This window comes from Schistocerca gregaria, chromosome 6, assembly GCF_023897955.1.
Source record: "Schistocerca gregaria isolate iqSchGreg1 chromosome 6, iqSchGreg1.2, whole genome shotgun sequence".
NCBI classification, from domain to species: Eukaryota; Metazoa; Arthropoda; class Insecta; order Orthoptera; family Acrididae; genus Schistocerca; species Schistocerca gregaria.
In genome coordinates, this window is record NC_064925.1 from 308,988,285 (window position 1) to 309,010,459 (window position 22,175).

At 35.8% G+C, this 22,175-nt stretch overlaps 1 protein-coding gene across 4 annotated transcripts in view; it reads left to right on the forward strand.

Moving 5' to 3' along the window:
- The window catches only part of LOC126277934 (YLP motif-containing protein 1), a 665,061-nt gene extending 644,570 nt beyond the window's left edge, over nt 1-20,491 (forward strand). For 2 of the 4 annotated variants that reach the window (XR_007550623.1, XR_007550624.1), the window contains exons 12-13: nt 16,323-17,160; nt 19,008-20,491. Coding sequence is in view for 2 of the 4 variants with exons in the window: in XM_049977517.1 (XP_049833474.1) it covers nt 16,323-16,456 (134 nt within the window). In the remaining 2 variants the exon portion in view is untranslated. Of the gene's footprint in view, nt 1-16,322 lie in introns of all 4 variants that reach the window. The other 2 variants (XM_049977517.1, XM_049977516.1) reach the window with 1 other exon arrangement.
- The last annotated feature ends 1,684 nt before the right edge of the window (nt 20,492-22,175 follow it).

The following is a 22,175-nucleotide window of genomic DNA, read 5'->3' on the forward strand; positions in this document are numbered from 1 at the left end:
TGTAGAAGAATCTAACAAAATTGAGCAAGTAGCAATAATTCATTGCACATAATAAATTTCCAATACAAGTGATTGTACATCTGACTGTGTTCTACAATAGTAGACTCACAACAGAAACAGTACTCAATGACTGCTTAGTGTGGGTTGACTGTAATGGAATTTTACATAATGGAGGCTTACCACAGAAGACTGGCATTAAACAATTGAATGTACATTCTGCTGAATGGCATGCAACTGTACATGACTGCAGCCTGACTAATTGTATAAAAACAACTTAATCAAAATGCAGCCAAGACTAGGTCAGCTTTGCTCACAGTACCTATTTAAAGATGGTTTTCGGACAGTTGACGAAAAGACAAAATACTAAATTATGGCAAACCAAGCAGGTAAGGTGGGAATGCAAAAATTGGCTAAGTAGGACTGTTCAGAGCACAAACCCAAGACTATAGTAAAATGCATTAGCAGAAAAATAGATGCTGCCTATAGGAAAATTAAGGAAACCTCTGGAGAAAAAAGAACCAGATGTATGAATATCAAGAGTTCTACTACTACTACTAAGCATAGACAATAAAGTAGAAAAGTGGGTGGAATGTAGAGGGTCAATATAATGGAAACAAACTTGAGGACAATAGAAAGAGAAGAGTAAGTAAATGAACATCAGGTAGGAGATGTGGTGGTGTGACAAGAATTTGACAGATCACTGAAAGACCTAAGTAGAAACAAGACTCGTAGAATAGATTACATTCCCTCAGAATTATTGAGACCTTTGGTCAAGCCAGTTGTACCAAAAATATTCCATCTGGTATGAAAGATATATGACCCAGTGGAAATACCCTCTGACTTCAAGAAGACTGTAACCATTTCTGTTCCGAAGAAGGCAGGTGCTGACAGGCAAGAATACTACCAAACTAACAATTTCATAAGCTAAGGTTGCTCAATTTGACATAAATTATTTACAGAAGAATGGAAAAACTGGTAAAAGCTGATGTCAAGGAAGATCAGTTTGGGTTTGAGAGAAATGTAGGAACACAAGAGGCAGTATTGACCCTGTGCTGTATTCTAGAAGATAATTTGAAGAAATACAGTCCAGCGTTAATAGCATTCAAGGATTTAAAGAAAAAAATGTTGACTGGCATGTTGTTTTTGTTGTTGTGGTCTTCAGTCCTGAGACTGGTTTGATGCAGCTCTCCATGCTACTCTATCCTGTGCAAGCTTCATCATCTCCCAGTACTTATTGCAACCTACATCCTTCTGAATCTGTTTTGTGTATTCATCTTTTGGTCTCCCTCTACGATTTTTACCCTCCATGCTGCCCTCCAGTGCTAAATTTGTGATCCCTTGATGCCTCAGGACATGTCCTACCAATGGGTCCCTTCTTCTTGTCAAGTTGTGCTACAAACACCTCTTCTCCCCAATTCTATTCAATACCTCCTCATTAGTTATGTGATCTACCCATCTAATCTTCAGCATTCTTCTGTAGCACCACATTTCGAAAGCTTCTATTCTCTTCTTGTCCAAACTATTTATTGCCCATATTTCACTTCCCTACATGGCATACAATCTTTGAAATCCTGAAGATAGTAGTGGTAAACTACAGAGAACAAAATATTTTTTACCATTGTGCAAAAAGAAAAAAAAAAGGAGCCAAGATGAAAATTGAAAAGAAAATTGGTATTCAAAGTTAAGGAAAAAAAGTGAGGCTTGCTTGTGACACTATAATTCTATCAGAGATAGCAGAAGACTGCAAAGAGCAGTTGAACAGAATGGATAACACCTGAAAAAAGCTACAAGGTGAACATCAACAAAAGTGAAACAAGGGTAATGGGATGTAGTTTAATTAAATCAGACAGTTCTGGGGAAATTAAGTTAGTAAGTGAGACACTAAGAGTAGAAAATGAATGTTGTTGTTTGGGCAGCAAAATAACTGATGATGGCCAAACTAAGGAGGATATAATGAGCAGACTGGAAACAGCAAGACAAGAATTTCTGAAAAAGAGGAATTTCTTAACATCTAATATAAGTTTGATTCTTAGGAAGTTTTTTTTAAAAGCATTTGTCTAGAGTTTAGGCTTGTATATGAGTGAAATATGTGTAACATGCTACGGTCGCAGGTTCGAATCCTGCCTCGGGCATGGATGTGTGTGATGTCCTTAGGTTAGTTAGGTTTAAGTAGTTCTAAGTTCTAGGGGACTAATGACCACAGCAGTCGAGTCCCATAGTGCTCAGAGCCATTTGAACCATTTTTTTGTGTAACAAACAGCTCTGACAAGAAGAGAATAAAAGCTTTTGAAACATGGGGCTACAGAAGAGTGCTGAAGGTTAGATGGGTGGATGGAATAACTAATGAGGAAGTTCTGTATCAAACTGAAGAAAAATTGAAATTTGTGGCACAACTTGACAAAAAGAAGAGATTATCTTGTAGGACACATTCTGAAATATCAGTTTGACACTAAAGGGAATTGTTGGTGTTCAGAATTGCAGATGAAAACCAAGGAATCAGACCAGTCTTTGAACTGAAAACCACAATGCCAACAACAAAATTATTTCAGTTTCAATGTCTGATGGAAGGCAAAGAAAGCCTGTGGGAAAATTTCATTGGGTTGTTCTATCTCAGGATTATATTAGGTTAGTACTTGTTTCATAGATCATGAATACGACATTTCGTAGTGATGTAGAATGTGTCAGGTTAATAAAAGGTGTCTGTACAAGATATTACATTAGACAAAATATTACATGACACTGAATATTTTTAATTTTTTTCTTTTATTTGTGGAGGTTGGGAAATTACACACTTACTATATCCAAAAATTCATCTAATGAGCAGAAGGAGTTGCCATTAAGAAATTCTTTTAATTTACTTTTAAATGCTACATGGCTATCTGTCAGACTTTTGATGCTATTAGATAAGTGACCAAAGACTTCCGTGGCAGCATAATCTACCCCCTTCTGAGCCAAAGATAAATTTATCCTTCAGTAGTGAAGATCATCCTTTCTGCTAGTGTTGTACCAATGTACACTGCTATTACTTCTGAATTTGTTCAGATTGTTAATAACAAATTTCATAAGTGAATATCTATATTATGAGGCTAAGTGAAGATTTCTAGCTCTTTAAATAAGTGTCTGCAGGATGATCTTGGATGAGTTCCAGCAATTATTCTGATTTCACACTTTTTTGCAATGAACACTCTTTTACACAATGATGAGTTACCCCAGAATATGATGCCATATGAAAGCAGAGAATGAAAATAGGTGTGGTAAGCTAATTTATTCAGATGTATATCACCAAAATTTGCAATGACCCTAATAGCATAAGTAGCAGAACTCAAATGTTTCAGCAGATCATCAGTGTCTTTTTTCCAGTTCAACCTCTCATCAATGCATACACCTAGAAATTTTGAATATACTGATTTATGATCGAAGTCTATATTTATTAATGTGGTCATTCCATTTACTGTGTGGAACTGTATATACTGTGTTTTTTCAAAGTTTGATGAGAGCCCATTTGCAGAGACCCACTTAATGATTTTCTGAAAAACATCATTTACAATTTCACCAGTTAATTGTTGTCTGTCAGGTGTGATAGCTATACTTGTATCATCGGAAAAAAGGATCAGCTATTCATATTCGTGAATATAAAATAGCAAGTCATTAATATATATTAAGAAGAGCAGAGGACCCAAGACTGAACCTTGCGACACCCCATTCTTGATTGTTCCCCATTTTGAGAAATCACCAGTTTTTTTTGCATATTATGTGAACTGTTTATTTCAACTTTCTGCGCTCTTCCATTTATGTATGATTTAAACTATTCTAGCACTTCCCCATTCATACCATAGTACTTGAGCTTATCTAGAAGTATTCCATGATTTACACAATCAAAAGCCTTTGATAGATCACAAAAAATCCCAACGGCTGACTTCCAGATACTCAGAGCATTTAATATTTCATTAGTGAAAGTATATATAGCATTTTCCATTGAAAAACCCTTCTGGAAACCAAACTGACATTTTGTTAAAACTTTGTTTTTACAAAGGTGTGAAGCTACTCTACAATACATTACTTTTTCAAGAATTTTGGATAAGTCAGTCAGAAGAGAGATTGGGCAGTAGTTGTTGACATCAGGCATATCCCCTTTTTTATGCAGTGGTTTAACAATGGTATACTTCAGTCTATCTGGAAAAATACCCTGCTTCAGAGAGCTATTACATATGTGGCTAAGAATCCCACTTATTTTTTGGAAACAAGCTTTTATCATCATGCTGGTTTTGCGTATCAGGGAATGGTGCACCTTTGTGGCTAATTAGTGATGTGTGTGTGTGGGTTGCGAGGGGGGGTGGGGGCACATATGCGTGTATGCCATGGAAGAACCATTTGTCACCCATGTGTAGACAGTATTATCTATATGTGAATATTGTGGTGAAAGATTGGGGATAGGCTTTCATTGCTTTCAACCAAAGAGAAATGGCTTTCTGCATCACTTCCAATTGTTCCATGATTTCTTGTTGAGTTTGAGTATCATCTTCATCCAATAAGGCTTGCAATTGTTTGTCTTTGAACTTTTTAGGTAGATTCCAGTGCTCATCATTTCTCACGTCAAAATCACTACTTCTGAATTTTTTTTACCCACTCAAACCAGTGTTTTCCCAAAAGCATGTGTGCCAGAAACTTTGACAAGCATTCGAAACAGTTCTGCAGCAGTTTTATTCAAATGATAACAGGAAACCAATGGTGACAGCAAATCATAGTTCATAGGCACAAAATTCTACATGTTCACAGGTTTGGAAAAGATACCAGTGTATGGCACTAGGGATACTGTGTGTTCATATTCATCATTAGCTGTTACAGGAAGCAGATGGTGCTGCAGATGTGGTCTCATGGACCCTACACTGACAGACAGCAATATCTATAGGGAAATTCTGGTTTCATACTTCCACACCTGTTAAATTAGAAACATACAGAATAAATGGTAGGGCTTTGAAATGGTTCAGATCTTATTTAACAGATAGAAAGCAAAAGGTAGTTGTGACATGAGGTACAGGAAGTTGTTTCCCAAAATGGAAAACTATTTGCATGGTGGCTTGCCAGGTTCCATCTTAGGCCACATCCTGTTTTTATTTTATGTAACACCACACTCAGTTTTATTTGCAGATGACACATGTGTAGTCATTGAAAGTGACACCCAGAACAAATTCCCTAAAGAGACATTGACGCACTAAATAATTTACAACATCGGTTTGATGTAAATTGATTAAAACTAAATATGAAAGGAAATCAGCTCACACAGATTAAAACTAAACAGTCATAATCAATATACTTCAAATTACCCATAAAAACCAGGAACTTAGGGAAGCAGAATCTGTCAAATTTCTGGGGATATTTGTAGAAAAAAATTTATCCTGGTCTTCACGTATGAACTACTTTGCAAACAAGCTAAACAGTGTAGCATTCTCAACGACAATATTGTCCTACGCAAGTGACATCAACACAAGGACAGTTTACCACAGCTATTTTGAACCTGTTGTAAGATAGAGAATAATCTTTTGGGAGACTGTAAGTAGTGTAAATAGAATGTCATTACTTCAAAAATCTGTTATTAGAAATAAGTCTAATATTAAGCCTAGAGAGTCATACCAACCTTTATTCAGGGATCTAAAAATTTAAACTATTCCAGGTATTTACATTTATGAATTGTACAATATATGTCACGATTTAACAGGTAAAAATGTCATAAAAAACATTAGGCTTTATACAAAAATTTTTAGGGTGGAAACTAAAATTTTTTTAACATATTTAATGACATGATGATCCACACATCTTATTCATCCCATTGGGACGTGTTAACACATTACAAGTATTTCTGAGGCTTAATTACAAAAAATCATTGTAATTATGAGAATGATATAAAAACACATTGTGGATGCAGAGATCATTTAGTGCACTCATAAGGAAGAACTACTGTTACAAATTGCAAAGAATCAGCAATATGTTGGCTAGAGCCACAAGTGTATGAAATACGCTAGCCTAGTAGAAACCTCCACTACCACACCTATTATTTATAGAAAAAATTTCCTCATATGATACAAAAAGAACTTGGGTATAAGGAAACAGTGTTCTCTTTAAAGTAGAAAAGCTTTGTCCCAAAAAATACATTGCACTCTAGCTATGCACTGCTACACAAGCACTGGGTCAGAACCCATCACTCATACATTTACAGTTAATGCAACAGAAATGAAAACTGTCAAGCAAACAGTTTTGGATAATCATATGAAGGAGATAATTTTATTAGATATCATATAGCAGTAGTGGGACACCCTATAACATAAAAGCTGATTTTGAAAATACCCATATATCCAAAGTAGGCCATAACAATTAATCTAAAATGCAATGTGTGGATAAATAGTAATATACATTGTATATCCAGAAAAAAAGACCATAACTTAGGAAAGGTAATTGTACAAATTATTTCCAAAATATACATCGTACTATAGACAAATTAGAACCAGATTATACACATTTTTCCACAATTACTCACTAAAGCAATTAAAATGTAGTGACAAACTAGCAACATGAAATAATCACATGAAAGTGATGAGGATTTAAATTTCTTGTCTATTGGAAAAACATATAAACACTTAATGTGTAGTGTGCATGGATTTTGTTAAAGGCCTGTAATGACTGTCAGTTATGTAACCTGACCACCAGTTCACAGAGGTTATAACAAAACCAGCACTAAAAGCACAAGCCAACTAACAACCTTAATAAGGAACCTCAAAAAATTGCTGTACATTAAAATATGTTGGCTAGTGAATAGTGTGGGTAATGTGGTTCAGCTATCTGATTCACACGTATTACCTAGTAGGTGAGAACAATGTTCATATAATAAAAATATTGTAATCCAGTTCTGAGATACATACACATGTGCTGTATCAGATCCCCTATTACAACATGTTAATGAAAACTCATTCAAACGGCAAAGGAATTGCAAAGGTACATGAAAAATAATTACATATAAGTGAAAATAGTTTCTAATCACTTCGTGTCAGTGCCTAAGAGATGTTGACTACAGTGAACACTATGTTCCAAAAGGATTCCTAAAGTTCCAAAATTGGAAGAACAAAAGGGAGAATACTTTTTAAAAAACTAAAATTAGTAAACTTTATTGGCACAAACCAGAACATATGTGTGTGTTTTGGGGGTGTCTGGATACTTTTGATCACATAGTGTACATCAAGAGTTATTGTTTGTATCTGTACCAGCTGAGAATTAATTACAGAAAAGTATTTTCAACATATGTATGACACAAGAAATAAAGATAATTTCATATTGCCATCTCAAAGACTACAACTCTACTCCCAGACTCCTCATTACATGGCTATGAAAATTTTTAATAAATTAAAAATGAAAAATGTTCACATTATGAAACTACACTGAAGATACAATTATATACCATTCTAGTGTAAAAATGTTTTTATTCATTCACAGAATTTGTAAATGATGAAGACAAGTTCTTTGTAAAATAACTAAACAAATTTGTAATGATTTTTGTAAATTAAGATTGGTTTTGCTCTTTGTCTGACACATTGTATCTATCTCTGGTGCATTATCTATACTGACTAGTTTCCTGTGCTTTAAATCAATGATTTATGTATGTACATCATAAGATTGTAAACTTGTGATTCTGATGGTCCAGTCCTCACTTCTCACATGATGTACTACACCTCAGAGTCAAAATGAGCCTGGTCATTTTGGTGTTCTCAGGAGTGGGGGAATGCAAAATGCATTAAATTCAAAAAGAACTCATCGGACTATCTCTTGCCTTCATAATTTCTCTGGCCTCATCTGAATCTGTCTCTATGTCTGTCATCTGATGCCCCCACTCTTTTGAGAGTGTTACTTTCACATCCAAAGGGAGATGGTAAAATCTTGTTAGATTGTAAAATGTCCAATCATCCCAAGGCTTACAACTTTGTTCCCTTCTGGTTGCTCACACTTGGCTGCTCTTTCTCCCCTCAAACAGCACTTGGCCACAGATCCATAAAAAGGGATGTTTCATGGATTTGAAACAATCTAATCATGGGTCACATAGTGTTTGCATTATCCTGTCCATTTTCCATCTTGGAGTTTGCACTTATGTCCAAAACTGGCTCTCTATTAAATAGTCAGGAAAAGTTCTCGTTAATTTAAACCTATTAATGGTTCTTTTGCTTTTGGTTTAGCATTTGCATGCAAGTGCTTCTTTGTCATCTCCAAAGTAACAAAATCTTTAAAGTGTTGAGGAGAACTTTATTTTCATTTGCCCACTTTCTCACACAAATCTTGTCTTTATCCCGCTTAAAGTAATTTTCTGTTCTGGGGTAAGGGAAGTTTTTGTTACGATTTGTGAAACCAGACAACCATCTATATTTTTCTGTCCTCTCTCCTGATGTTGTGTTAATTTTGAACTAGCTACGCATCACTCACTGCAGTTGCAATTAGAATACAGAATGAATGAACTTATTTGAAATAGAGCATGTAATAAGTCCCGTCTTCCTTCCACTAGCTTTTAGTGCAGCCCCACCAAGGTATAATGTTGCACGGAAGACACTACATGGTGCAATTGGCATGATATAAATATGACACAATTCATCAGTCTATATGAGAGGGACTACGAGTCACCTTTCATATGCACAATGAGTAACAGGCTCCATACACTAGACAACTATCATAACATTTTTATGACAAAAAGTAAATGTCTTACCCAGTATAGAAGGGAGGCAGTGACTCAAGAAGGTACTACTTTTATAGTTCTGTTTCTTTTTGTTCTACAAACAGATATAACAAAATGCCTCTATAAGTTAACTAGTTAACATGATGTTATGTACAAATATTGGCAACAAATCTCCAAGGTCATTGAGGGTCCCATGTTTCTCTTATATCCACAATCATTGAAATGTTGAATATAGAATCATATACCACCCACATTGATGAGTTTATATGTTTGATTTACTGAAGTACAGAAATCTTATACTGTGTTTGCACAGTAAACATGTGAAGGACACAGTAAATTTTTGAAACACAGGTAGGGTGCTTGTGACAGTGAAAAGTTTACTTAAACAATTAATAAATGAAAATAACATAACACATTCATATTGTGATTAAAACAACAGTGACCATATGCTAATGCATATGTAGATTATCTATATGTAAATACATGCATATTATTTGTTTATTTGGCCAGTGCATCTTGAAGTGTATACCTACATTAGATATAGGACAACTAAAATATTCATGTGTAGAACAAAATACAAAATTAAAAAGAAACTCAATGCATAATTAACCACTATACATATAATGTTTTGAGAACATATTTTTCTTGAGATAAAAAATTGTGTGTGGAAAAGGATGAGGTCATATATTGAAAGTAATTTTACCTTCAAGTACCCATCAACAGAACAAATAGTATTTTCCCTTTGCATTTCCTTTACATTCTCCCTAAAAGTACTGGTTTTATTTCTAACTGACAGAGATTAGGCTCCCCATATTTATCACACCATCATGATTGCTGCTCAATTTTTGGCTTACCAGATGAAAATTTCCCTCAGTTTCTGGGCCACAGCTGTGCATTTCTCCATTTGTTGCAGAGAGATCATGGTTCAAAGACTATTTCTAGACTGTAAGTATAGGGAACTGCAGTATATTACACACTGTGAATCTAAGTTTTGTTTGCTTATTTTTTTTTTATTTTTCTTCCCCCATATATCATTTTGCATATCATATACAGAAGTTTAAAACAGCCAAGAAACAGCAGAGGTTTGCATTACTGGGCTGGTTATAATTATACATATATAAGCACATACAAAATATATTAAAAACAAAGATTCCAAGACTTACCAAGCAGGAAAGCCCCAGTTGATAGGCATAATGAATAAAACACACAAACACACACACAGAATTTCGAGCTTTCGCAACCGGCGGCTGCTTCATCAGGAAAGAGGGAAGGAAAAGGAAAGATGAAAGGATGTGGGTTTTAAGGGAGAGGGTAAGGAGTCATTCCAATCCCGGGAGCGGAAAGACTTACCTTAGGGGAGAAAAGGATAGGTATATACTCGCGCACGCACACACACACACACCCACCCACCCACACACACACACACACACACACACACACACACACACACACACACACGCACGCATATCCATCCATACATACACAGACACAAGCAGACATATTTGTCTGCTTGCGGAAGCTCGAAATTCTGTGTGTGTTTGTGTGTTTTATTCATTGTGCCTATCTGCTGGCACTTTCCCGCTTGGTAAGTCTTGGAATCTTTGTTTTTAATATATTTTTCCCATGTGGAAGTTTCTTTCTATTTTATGCACATACAAAGAAATATTCATATGACGTATAAAAATAAAAAGTATATATGTGTATTTTCAACCCTGTATACTATTAAACATACATTTGTCATCATATCATCATGGAGATGTACTTCTTGTGTTGTATGTGTTGTCCTAATTTCTTGCACAGGATGTATGGTTCTATTTCATATTTGTCTGCTAACTATGTCAGTGTTTAAATGCATAAAAAACAATAATACACATGAGAAATATCCTAATATGACTGTGTGAGGTAAGTTTGTGTTCTGTCACTAAGTCTTTGCTTTGTATTGTATTGTATGTAACTGGGGACCTAGAAACAACGGAGAGGTTTCGTCCCCACCGTAGCCCTCAGTGATTCGCAACCTCACAATAGGTTACAGCAGTCCACTCACTCCACCACTGCCCCGCAATGAACCCAGGGTTATTGTGCGGTTTGGTCCCCAGTAGACACCCCCTCCCCTCCCCCCCCCCCCCCCCCACACACACACACACCGACACCGCCCCCCGCCCCGCCGGAATTGTCTCACACCAGACGAGTGTAACGCCAAAATTTTGTGTGGTAGAAATTATGGGCTGCTCGTATGTGGAGACAGTGTTTGCACAGGAATTTCCAACAGAGTAACTGAGGCAGAATCAAGGAAACCAGCCCACATTCGCCAAGGCAGATGGAAAACCAACTGAAAAACCATTCACAGACTGGCCGGCACACCGGACCTTGACACTAATCTGCTGGGCAGATTCATGCCAGGGACCTGCATGCCTTTCCAATCAGAAAGCAGCACATTAGACCACATGGCTAGCTGGGTGGGTTGTCTTTGCTTTAGTTACATTTACCCATAAGCATATACAGTTTGTGTTTGGTTGCTGTGATGTTTGTGTACGTATTCTGATATGCTGTAGGGACATATTATGGCCATGTAACATTTTTTATTTTATTGTTATAACAATACTGTAATACTCTTCATAACTGAGAGTTTGTTGTAAAAATTGCAGCCTGCTTCTACAGGGTCATTATTCGTTAGTTTCAGTCATTTGCTTCTCATGTGGTAATAATTCCTCTATTTAGTATTATATGTAATCCGATCTTTATTCAAGGATGTAGTGCAGTGCGATTCTTCAGCATTTCCTGGTGGACTTCATATCAAAATAGTTCATATGTGAACAGCAGGATGTCTGTCCAATGGGCACATTGCCATCATCAGATGCACTGATGAACTGACCACTTAGGGACCTGTGTGGTGCTATCCCCCTCCCCTCTTCCCTCTGCCCTTCCCTTCAATCTGCTGCTCTGTCCATTGCCTTTTGGAAGTTAACTAGTTTTTCTATGTAAATGTTGGCAGCACTACCCCAAATCAGTGCAAGTAGGGCAGGTACTGATATATGAGACCATATAACACCTTAGTAAAGTGTTTCCATCTTACTGTGCTACAGATCTTCCTCATTAGGGGTACATCTGAGCTAATTTTATTGGCATATATTACCTAGGTGATTTTTCCAATACAAGTACTTGTCTACTACCATATCCAATAACTTGTGACTGCTTGTCTCATAAAGGTCTGTGTTCCTAACTTTGAAGCTTGATACTTTCAGTGTGAATGTTTCTGCTGGCATGGACCCGAATGTCGTAAGCTTGAACATGGCAATTACCCTTCTGCAGTGTCATAGACTCTTGATGGTAATAGTCTTTAGTCTGCTGAAAGATCTGACAATTATTCATCAGTAAACAGTTTTCAATTTTTTAATGTTTATTTGTAATCAGTGTTCTCTGTCTGATCAACAGCTTTGGCATGAGTAGTCCAAACTTTCAAATCAGGTATACAATTTACATTAATAAACACAGTTTCTCAAAGTTCCTGGAGTGAGGAGGGGGGGGGGGGGGGGAGCAGACTAATACCTGAATTTAAACTATTTCAGCATGAAATGTAGATTTTGATGCTGAAATACAGAGTGACAGAGTGAATTTTCACTCTGCAGTGAAGTGCGTGCTGGTCCGAAACTTACCTGACAGATTCCTTTCTTCCAGGAGTGCTAGTTCTGCAAGGTATACAGGAGAACTTCTGTGAAGTTTGGAAGGTTGGGTACAAGGTACTCACAGGAGTAAAGCTGTGATGGTGGGTTGTGAGTTATGCTTGTATAGCTTGTTCAGTAGGACAATTTTAGTCTTCCAGGACAATTTCAAATGCAGACTGAGTCACGTAGATAGTTAAAAACTGACTATAGGATGCTGATTAACTCTACATTGTAGCCTTACATTTTGGATGCTCACTACAAACTGACTCAAGATTTCCATCATTTGACCTCACTACTAGGCCCATACTCACATAAGGATGGTACACTGTTGTTACCAAATGCTAACTACCTCAGACTTATTCTGCCATGCCTATTTCTGGATATAAGTAATATCTGGCACCACAAAATCTTGAAATGCAGTGCTATTACATATTGAATGTTAACATAAAAATCAGAAAAATTAAAAGAGACAAAGTTATAATATAGATAATGTCATAAAGTCTGTTAAACTAAGAGCATTGTAACTACTAAATCACAAAATTATAGGTATTATTTTACAAGCATGATTTGCATATGCAAGAGGATTCCTTAAGCCCACAAAACCGTTTTCAGAAACTTAGTTTCCAATTTGAGTAGTTAACAAACTAACAAGATATCCTGGTAAAAGTAGGCAATTTTATAAACATAAAATATGGGCTACAAAATGGTGGTACTGAATTTTGGAAATAATCACTGTTTAAGACTGGAATTTTCCAGAACATGAAATTTCTAAATACAAATAACTTTTGAAACACAAAGTTCTCAGAAAAAGTAATTTTTTTTTTCAAAAGGAGAGATAAAGGGCTTTAAAATGAGCTGTGCCAATTCAGAAAAAAACAATGTATTGCCTAAAAATTTCCCCTTCACCTGGTTTTCATGTACTGAACATCATTAATGTTTCTTTAAATGAAATGTTTCCATTATAACTGAATGCACTGCTGTCTTCTCTGAAAATTACTTAAATGTAAGGCAGCTTAAATAATAAATTAGCTATTTTGTGTAACTATTGTGTGTGTGTTTTTAATGAAACAAGATCAAATAAAGCAAAAAAATTATTTGTGTCTGGAGGGTAAAAGAGCAAGTAATGTAGTCCCACCTTGTTACAATGTGTAATGTTCATTTATAAACAAATTTTTACTTCTGAAACACTGGACTAAATTTTCTGTTTTCGGAACAAGTCTTTCTTGCAGTTCACTTGCAGTCCTGCTGCTAGCTATAAGCGATATATCATCAGCATACATGATGACATTTTTTCAGTTTTTTGTTTTATTTCCTCTGAGATGCCCAATTGATTCAATGTCAGTGGAAGCAGTGGCCACAGCAATGAAAGAGGAGGTGAGTGGTGGTGTGCAAATGTGTAGTGAATGGAGAATTGCCCGAACATTGGACATATCCATGAGCAGAGTGCATAAAAGCCTATGAAACATCCTTCTTTGCTATTCATTCAAAATTACTCATGTGCACAAGTTGCTTCCTGTTGACCTGCCAACAAGAGAGACCTATACTTTAGAATTTCTTGCTCATATGGAAGTGGACAATGATTGGCCATGGAAGGTTTTGTGGACAGATGAAGCCCAGTTCCATCTGACAGGACATGTAAGTACAAAGAACTGTTGAATATGGGCAATGGAAAACTCACATGCAAGTCAACTGGTACCCCTTCATCCTGACAAGGTCACTGTATGTTGCAAGTTTATGACATTGTTTACCATAGGGCCATATTTTTTTGAAGAGACAGCTGCTTCTGGTCTTGTTACCTGTACTATTGCTGGTAACTGCTATGAGTGTCTTTTGTGCAATCAAGTTATTCCAGCTCTCCAATAGCATTGATGTGTGAATGGGTTTTTTATGCAAGAGGGCACACCTCTGCACATTGCAAACCCACTTAAGCAGCTGCTGAAGTGCCATTTTGAAAATTCTAGAATTATCAGCCACCATTCCCATATAGCCTGACTGTCCTGATCTTAATCGGTAATGCTTCTGGCTGTGGGGCTGTCTGAAAGATTTTGTGTACAGTGTTCCAATTGCAAACATAGCTGCATTGACAGCAAGAAGTCTGCGACACATTCTGAAAGTGACTACGGAAACACTTCAGTCAGTTGTGGAACATACTGTTCTTCGATTTCAACTTGTTGCAGAAAACTGTGCACAGCATATTGTTTTGCACCAGTCACATAGAAATTAATAATCTGATTTGATTTTGATTGATGCTTTTTATGCAGTTTTTGGTCCCAGGACAGTTAAAAACTGGCGTGAGTGATACTTTTTATGCAGTTTTTGGCCTCAGGACAATTAAAAACCGATTTTTCCCATATGATGTGATATGACCTTGCTGCGGTGGATGGGCTTATGTAACTATCAGTTCACACCTGTACACCCATCCACACTGATTAGTACAGTTTGTTTAACATCAAACATACACCTTAGGCATTGTTTTATGATTCATTTGTCATTTGGAGTTGACTACTAGCAAATTATGATGCTTACACCACCATCTGTTGCTCCATTTGGTAGCTATTCATTTTTCTTCTGCCATACACTGTCCTCCTTCTCCGATAATATTCCGTTGCAATTTGATGTCATTCTGACCAGTAGTGTTATTTCTACAGTGGTTTGAAAGTTTAACTTCAGTTATAATCATCCTGTATATCATGAGGTACACATTCAAAATCTCTGAATAGATCTAGGAACAAACCACAAACTTTCTTTTGGTCTTTTAATGCTTTCATAGGTAAAATATTTTTGTGAGAAACCCCCATAAAGGGTGATCTTAACTGATAAAAGCTGCTATCAAGTTTTGAGCCTTGACCTGATGCATAATTTTAATGTTTCACATGTAATGAAGCCAGCATGTAATCCACACAAAGTAAAAGAATTCCATAACTACGTTCACCATGACATCTACTTTCCAACCAGTTAACTTTTGAGGGTGGTTTGAAAAGTTCTCAAAACAGAATAGAAAGAAAGTACTTACACACTGAAACTTTTTTATTTTTCAATGTAGCCTCCTTGTAGATTAATGCACTTGGTCCAACGATGTTCCAGTGCCTTGATCCAATGTCAAAAATGAGTTTCCTCCAGGCTTGCAAAATAGTTGTCATCTCTGACTCAATTCTTTGTTTGAAGTGAATCTTCATCAGCTGAGAAAAATTTTCAGTTTTGGGAAGAGATGGAAGTCTGATGGAGCCATATCAGGTGAATAAGGCATGAGTGGCAACAATTCATAGCCTAGTTGATGTAATTTTGTGATGGTGATGGCACATGCGTGCGGGTGCGCGTCAAGAGTCGTGGCATCCATCTTGCAGATAATTTTTTCATTTCTAATTCTTCAGTTAAAATGTGATGTACCCTTTCAGATGACATCTGGCAAGTGTGAGAAATTTGACACACTTTCAATTGGTGACCCTTCATGACCATTTTGTGCATTTTTGCAATGATTTCTCGAGTAGTGACACATCTTAGGCGACCATTGCGTGGATCGTCTCAATTCTCCCGGCCAAATTAATTTCATTTGTCTACTTGGCAATGGTTGAATATGAAGAAGACAAGTCCCCCAGTGTTTTCTGGAAATCGACATGAATGTCCTTTGCTTTCATAACTTTCTTTATGAAGCACTTAATCACAGTTTGAATCTCAGTTTTTTCCATCTTTGCAAATCACTACGTGGGAACAACAACAGAGCCATGTCACTGCCACAGCTCTCTTTCAAGAGCATTGATGTGCCATGTGTTTACAGACAACATTCCAATGAATATCACGTGAACAACTCGTTTAGTTGCGCTAGTGCTGACCTCTCGTGGTGATTCCGAGAACTTTTCAAACCACCCTCTTACTTTCAGATTAATTTAAAAATTTCTGTTATTCTATGTCAATGGTTTCCTGAGATTTTAATTTGTCTTATTATCTTATTACAGGATTATGTGTAACAGGCATAATGGTTGTGCTTGTTGGGTGCCGATTACGTGTTGTTCGGAAGAGACTCCGTAGAGGTGGCAAATCCCCGTATGCTCATGAAGCAGATTACCTTGTGAATGGCATGTACTTGTAGCTCTATACTGAGCAATAACTAACTGAATCTAACAGAGGCCTTAACAAATGTGAAACTTCCGCAAGAGTTAAGCAAGTACCAGGAAGGAACTCAAAACTAGAACTGAAAATTGTTTTTATACTATTGTTATAACAGTTGTAATATGTGTGTAACCTCAGTAATAATGTAATCATATCTGATGCAGGGTGATTTAGTTCAAATGAGCATCCATGTGATTACAATGTGTATTTTTCTCTAGTGTTTCACATTTAAATGCCTTAATGCCTCATAGCATTATCTGTGAACATATCAAAGAGAGAACAATAAAGTCATAGTTTGAAGAATTCAGACTGAACTGTTAATTACAAAGCAAAATTCATACTCTTGTTTGTTTTTTCCTGTGGCCTATTATTAATATATAGTATTCAGTCTGCTAGAAGATACCTTCTTTTTGAGAGAATTGTAAGTTTGCTCTTTGTTTAAGGATTTTGACAATGTTTTTACTACCTATTATGCTAAATATTAAAATATTGCAAAACTTTCATATTATTCATGCGTAGCATTGGTAATTGTGCCTCCAGAAATAAGAATTATAAATAACACTGTACATTTGATGTGCCTTGCATCTTCTGTTCTAGTCTTGCCCCTGATTTCTGAGGATTTTGTAAGTCCATTTGGAATACTTAAGGACTTCCTTTCACTTCTCTAGAAGGATCTAGATTCAGGTAAATGAAACATATGGTTTAAAGCTTCAGCTTCTTTGGGCTTCAGCCATCATATTTTCAGGTTAACTGTGTCCCGATTTCCACCGATATAGTAAGTCGTGACGTAGATATTTTTCAGTTTATGATGTCCTTTATAATATCAGAACATCTCTAGGCACCAACATATTTTAGAACTAAACTTCAGCCTAAAGGATTGCTGTATTTTTTTCCAATATACAGCTGTATAGTTTTTCCACCCAGAATTAAAAATCTGTTAATTTTCTGAGAATGTCTGTACACATGAAAAGAGAATGTTAACTTGAAATTATGGTACATTATGTTTCAGCTTTCCATCAGTGAATAGGCTTTGTATCAGTGAATCGGCAAAAGCAGAAAGAAAGTAAATATCAATAATTCAAACTTGACTTTCAAATTGAGTGAAAAATTATAAATCTGAATTTATAAGAACAATATATAAAGATAGATTGCTACTCACCAAGAGAGGAGGCACTGAGCCACAAACAGGCACAGTGAAAAAGAATGCTAGAACTATTTCAGCTTTTGGGCAAAGTCTTTCTCCAGAAGTAGCAAACTCACACCAGTTACACAACAACAACAACTCACTTGCACATGGCTACTGTTGCTCGCATGGCTGCTGTCACTGAGTGCCAAGTCCTCACTGGCCTTGTGACCAGAGACAGTAGCCATAGGGGAGTGAGTTGTTGTTACTTTGGTAATGTATGTGTCTCCTACTTCTAAGAAAGACTTTTCCAAAAATCTGAAATAATTTTAGTGTTATTTTTCATTGTTTCTGTCTGCAACTCAAAATTTGAATTTATAATATTAACTTGGTTCTGTCTATGAATGTTCACTAATACAGGATTGATGTATGCAAAATGAATAAGGTACCAAGAAATAACATAAGTTCATATTTACAATTTCACTTTCAGTCTTTACATTTACTTTCAGCTAACAAATCATTGTCACAAAATCAACAGGTGTCACATTTGGTTAATGCAGGGTGAAAAGCTAAAGTAAATCTAAGGCAGACTTAAAAAATAAAATAAAATAAATAAAAGGAAAAGGCTGTCATTCTTCAGACTGAAGTGTAGCTTTGTAGTATGTTTGACCCAACAATAACAGTAGGCTCTATGCAGTGTTTGGAAGCATTTTAATATTAGTAGATATCCTATCCTTAGAGTTACTTTCATGATATGCACACACACACACACACACACACACACACACACACACACACACACACACACACACACACACACACACACACAGAGAGAGAGAGAGAGAGAGAGAGAGAGAGAGAGAGAGAGAGAGAGAGTTTGAAATTAATAATTTAGGTGCTTTTGATACACATATATTTAATCCACAATTTCCATTGTATTACTTCCATGTTATGTGAATAATATCCTACAAGAAGTTACCAAAAGTTAAAAATAATTATCACAGCATCCATTATTTTTTTAACTCTTTAAACAAGAAAATGGCATTGTAGTAATTATCACTTAAGCTGACACAAGTGCAAATGTTATCATCATTTGAAAATTGCCTAAATTGACAGGGAAATTTTATGTTGTGGTACTAACTACAAAGGTTGTGTAAACAGTTGTTGTTTCATCATACATTCAATAACTGCAATGAAATTTGAAGCATGAAATCATATTCCACTGTTAAATTTTAGAATCTGGAAATGTCAGTGTTCAGTGTGAAAGAAAACTGCTGGTAGTATAGTCGTGGAATAGCTAACAGAGCTGATTTTGGAAAACATGAAATCAGGTTTTTTATTTTACAGACATTTTTATTATTTCTTTTAAAAACATTTTTGGTGTATTCCATTTCTGTATTTGTTTCAGGACATTGCACTGGTTGTTTATCTTCTTTGGTGTAAATATATTTTATGTAAAGGCAAAACAAAAAAATGATTATGTCATCATAATTTTTTAAAATGGCGAAGTACACATGTATAGGAAAACTCAAAGAAACTCTTGACATCATGAGATAAAACATTAATTTTGGAAATGTGGTGTTTACAACTCAGGTGAAAAATATCATGTCCAGTTCACAAACATAATGTGAAAAATATCTGATATAATGGCATAGGAAGGGTATAAAAATACATACCACATGCTTTGGACTGTAAATGTGTTTTTAACAATTGATGTGGAAGAAAATGATGAGAAACCAAACAGAATGGCACATAGAAACATGTAGCCTTAGAAAAGAGGGGAAAAGTTATTTGAGACATTAGTTGCTTTAACAGTATTCAGCATCATTAGACTCTCCATCAGTATGACTCCAATCTCTTTCAGAGTTCTCACAGATTGTTGTGTGACTGACTTTCACTTTTTGTGTCCTATCATTTTTTTTGTCAATTATTGCCATCATGGAGTTTTCTGTTACTCTGTTTGATGTATATATCTCGCTTTCTGAGTAAGTGACAAAATGTTTGTCATTACAGTCTGAAAAACATTGATATAAACATTTAATTCTCCTGTTAGCAATTTCATCATTTTACATTCCACTGAGCTGGGTAAGACTGCCATTTCTGTGCTGATGTAAATTTAGCTTTTGATAGACATAGCTACAAAAATACTGTAATGTAATTGAAATGGAAATGTTAACTATCAGAAAAGCTGTAAATAAATTTATATGTTACACTATTAATATCTACAAGAATTGTTTCAAAACAATTCGTATGAACACAATAATAAGTTTAAAAAATATGATATTGTGAACATAAAAAGTAATGCCAAACATTTATTTTTCAAAAAGGAAAAAAAAAACTGTGCAAATCAAGGAGGAAAACATTTTACCCACAAGGGTTCTTTGTATATAACTATATTTGGTAAAGTGGTATTTCTTTTGATAAAAGTAAGTCTGAATTGTAAACTGAATCACCCTGTAATTAGATAGTGGCTGTCTAGTCAGTGTACAGATTGCTTTTCCCAGATGTCTTCAGCTGTCGACATGTTATACTCTGGAAATTTCGTTTGCATGATGAAATGATTTGTTAAAAATTTCAGTTTTTTCCCTTTATGACTTTGATTACATCCATTTTTTGATGAATGAAGATGTATCATTTTTAATGTCTCAAATAATTGAAAATTATATACTTGTTCATGTAAGCAAGCATTTGACAACATCTGTAACTGTCTCATGCGAATTGTCGATTATCACTTGTTAGAAGTGTTAAATTTATGCTTGTGGTATAAATTTAATATTTAGTGTTTTTGCAATACAATAAAATAATATTACATTGATTAAAATAAGTTATTCATGTGAGAAAATAATGGAAAAATACTCAAGTTGGTAATAAAATATATTGTCATTTCAGAAATGTTTTGTTACTCCATCATGGTTATATTTCAAACAGAGCCATATGGAAGTGATCCTGCACCCTTGGCAGAACTGCCATATCTGCACCTTTTCCTTCTGCCTCCCCCCTGCCCCCTCCCTAGTTATAAAACTACTTTTCTTCATTTTTTTCCCTACATAGCATAAGTTTAGCTATTATTAAAACTGCAAAAAAGTAACTTGGCTGTATTGCAATTTAGGTGCATTATTAGAGTTAAAAAAAATCACAAGTAGTGTAAACACACTAAAAAATGAAAGTAAATTGGTATTTCATTATTTTTGGGGCTACTATGCATTGGTTTTAGTATTATAAGAAATGATCACCATAAAAATCCTAGTTCATTTCATTCTACTGCTTAGTGGAGAAAAACTATACCAAAAAATCATTAGAAATTTCACAGCACATAAGCTCACCAACAAAACTGGAGCCACATTCAAATCTTTGTCCCAACAAAAGAATTTGAAAATCATGTTGACCTTCAGAAGCCAAAGACGAGAACATAAACTCATACAATTGCTCACAGAGTATCAACTTCTTAATGTTGTCATTACATACCATTCTCAGAGTGAAGTTCATGATGTACAAATTTACAGATGACAGATTCAACATTGACTCTGATTACTACACTGTCCACATCCAAGTAAATTTACCACAAAAGAGCACATGCAAGAGTACACACCTTCAAGAAACTGGTATGAGAAAGATCCAAGTAACTAATATAAAAGAGGATTGAGAGAAAGAAAACCCAAAAGACTAACCCACAGAGGGAGAATGTGAAACAACCTTGGTGGAATTAAGCATGTGAAGACAAAAGAGAGCCTACCAGAAATATAGAAGTAGAAAATCACCCTACACTAAAAAACACTTCTTTGAGATCAAAAAGCAGGTGGCAATGTTAATCAAATAGACAAAGAGGAGGCACATGAGACAATATTAAATTACTGAATATAAATTTAGGGAACAAGTGTGACTCTAACAGGACATTCAGTGGGAAGATCTGTGGAGACAACACATGTATCAGAAAGCAGGGGCAAAATGCAACTGTAGGGGCAATTTCAATACTTCTTTAGGCTATACAACTGTTCAGAACCACCTTTACGATTTCCCAGACACACACACACACACACACACACACACACACACACACACACACACACACACACACACTATTTTAACTGCCCACCAAAGAAGAGCTCTACACTTATATCCTTTGATTAAAAAAAACAACAGTGCTTTATCAGGGACCTACTCCTACACTGCCAGCAACTCACCTTACAGCAGAGTTACACAGGCAGCCAGTCATAACATGTGCATTTTGTCATGTTCTGATGGCCATGAGAAAGCAACCCAAATGCTATCAGAGGTTTCTAGTCTCACAGACTTTTTCCTGACACAGGCCACATGACTGGAAAGAATACCATATGTATCTTGGTGCTGGTGCTGTATTTAGGCCAGTGCATGGACCCTGAGTGACAGTTCACTCTGAGAAGGCTTCCTTGGCCAAGCGTCAAATGCAACCACTTCCCACGAATTGGGAACTCACTCTAGAGCTGCTGCAATGACAACACTGAGTTTCTGTATAGTGATCTGCCAAGTGGACTTGTAAGCATTCTGAACTGTGTTTTCATTAGTGAGACATGGGACTTTACTATGTTTTTGTCATATT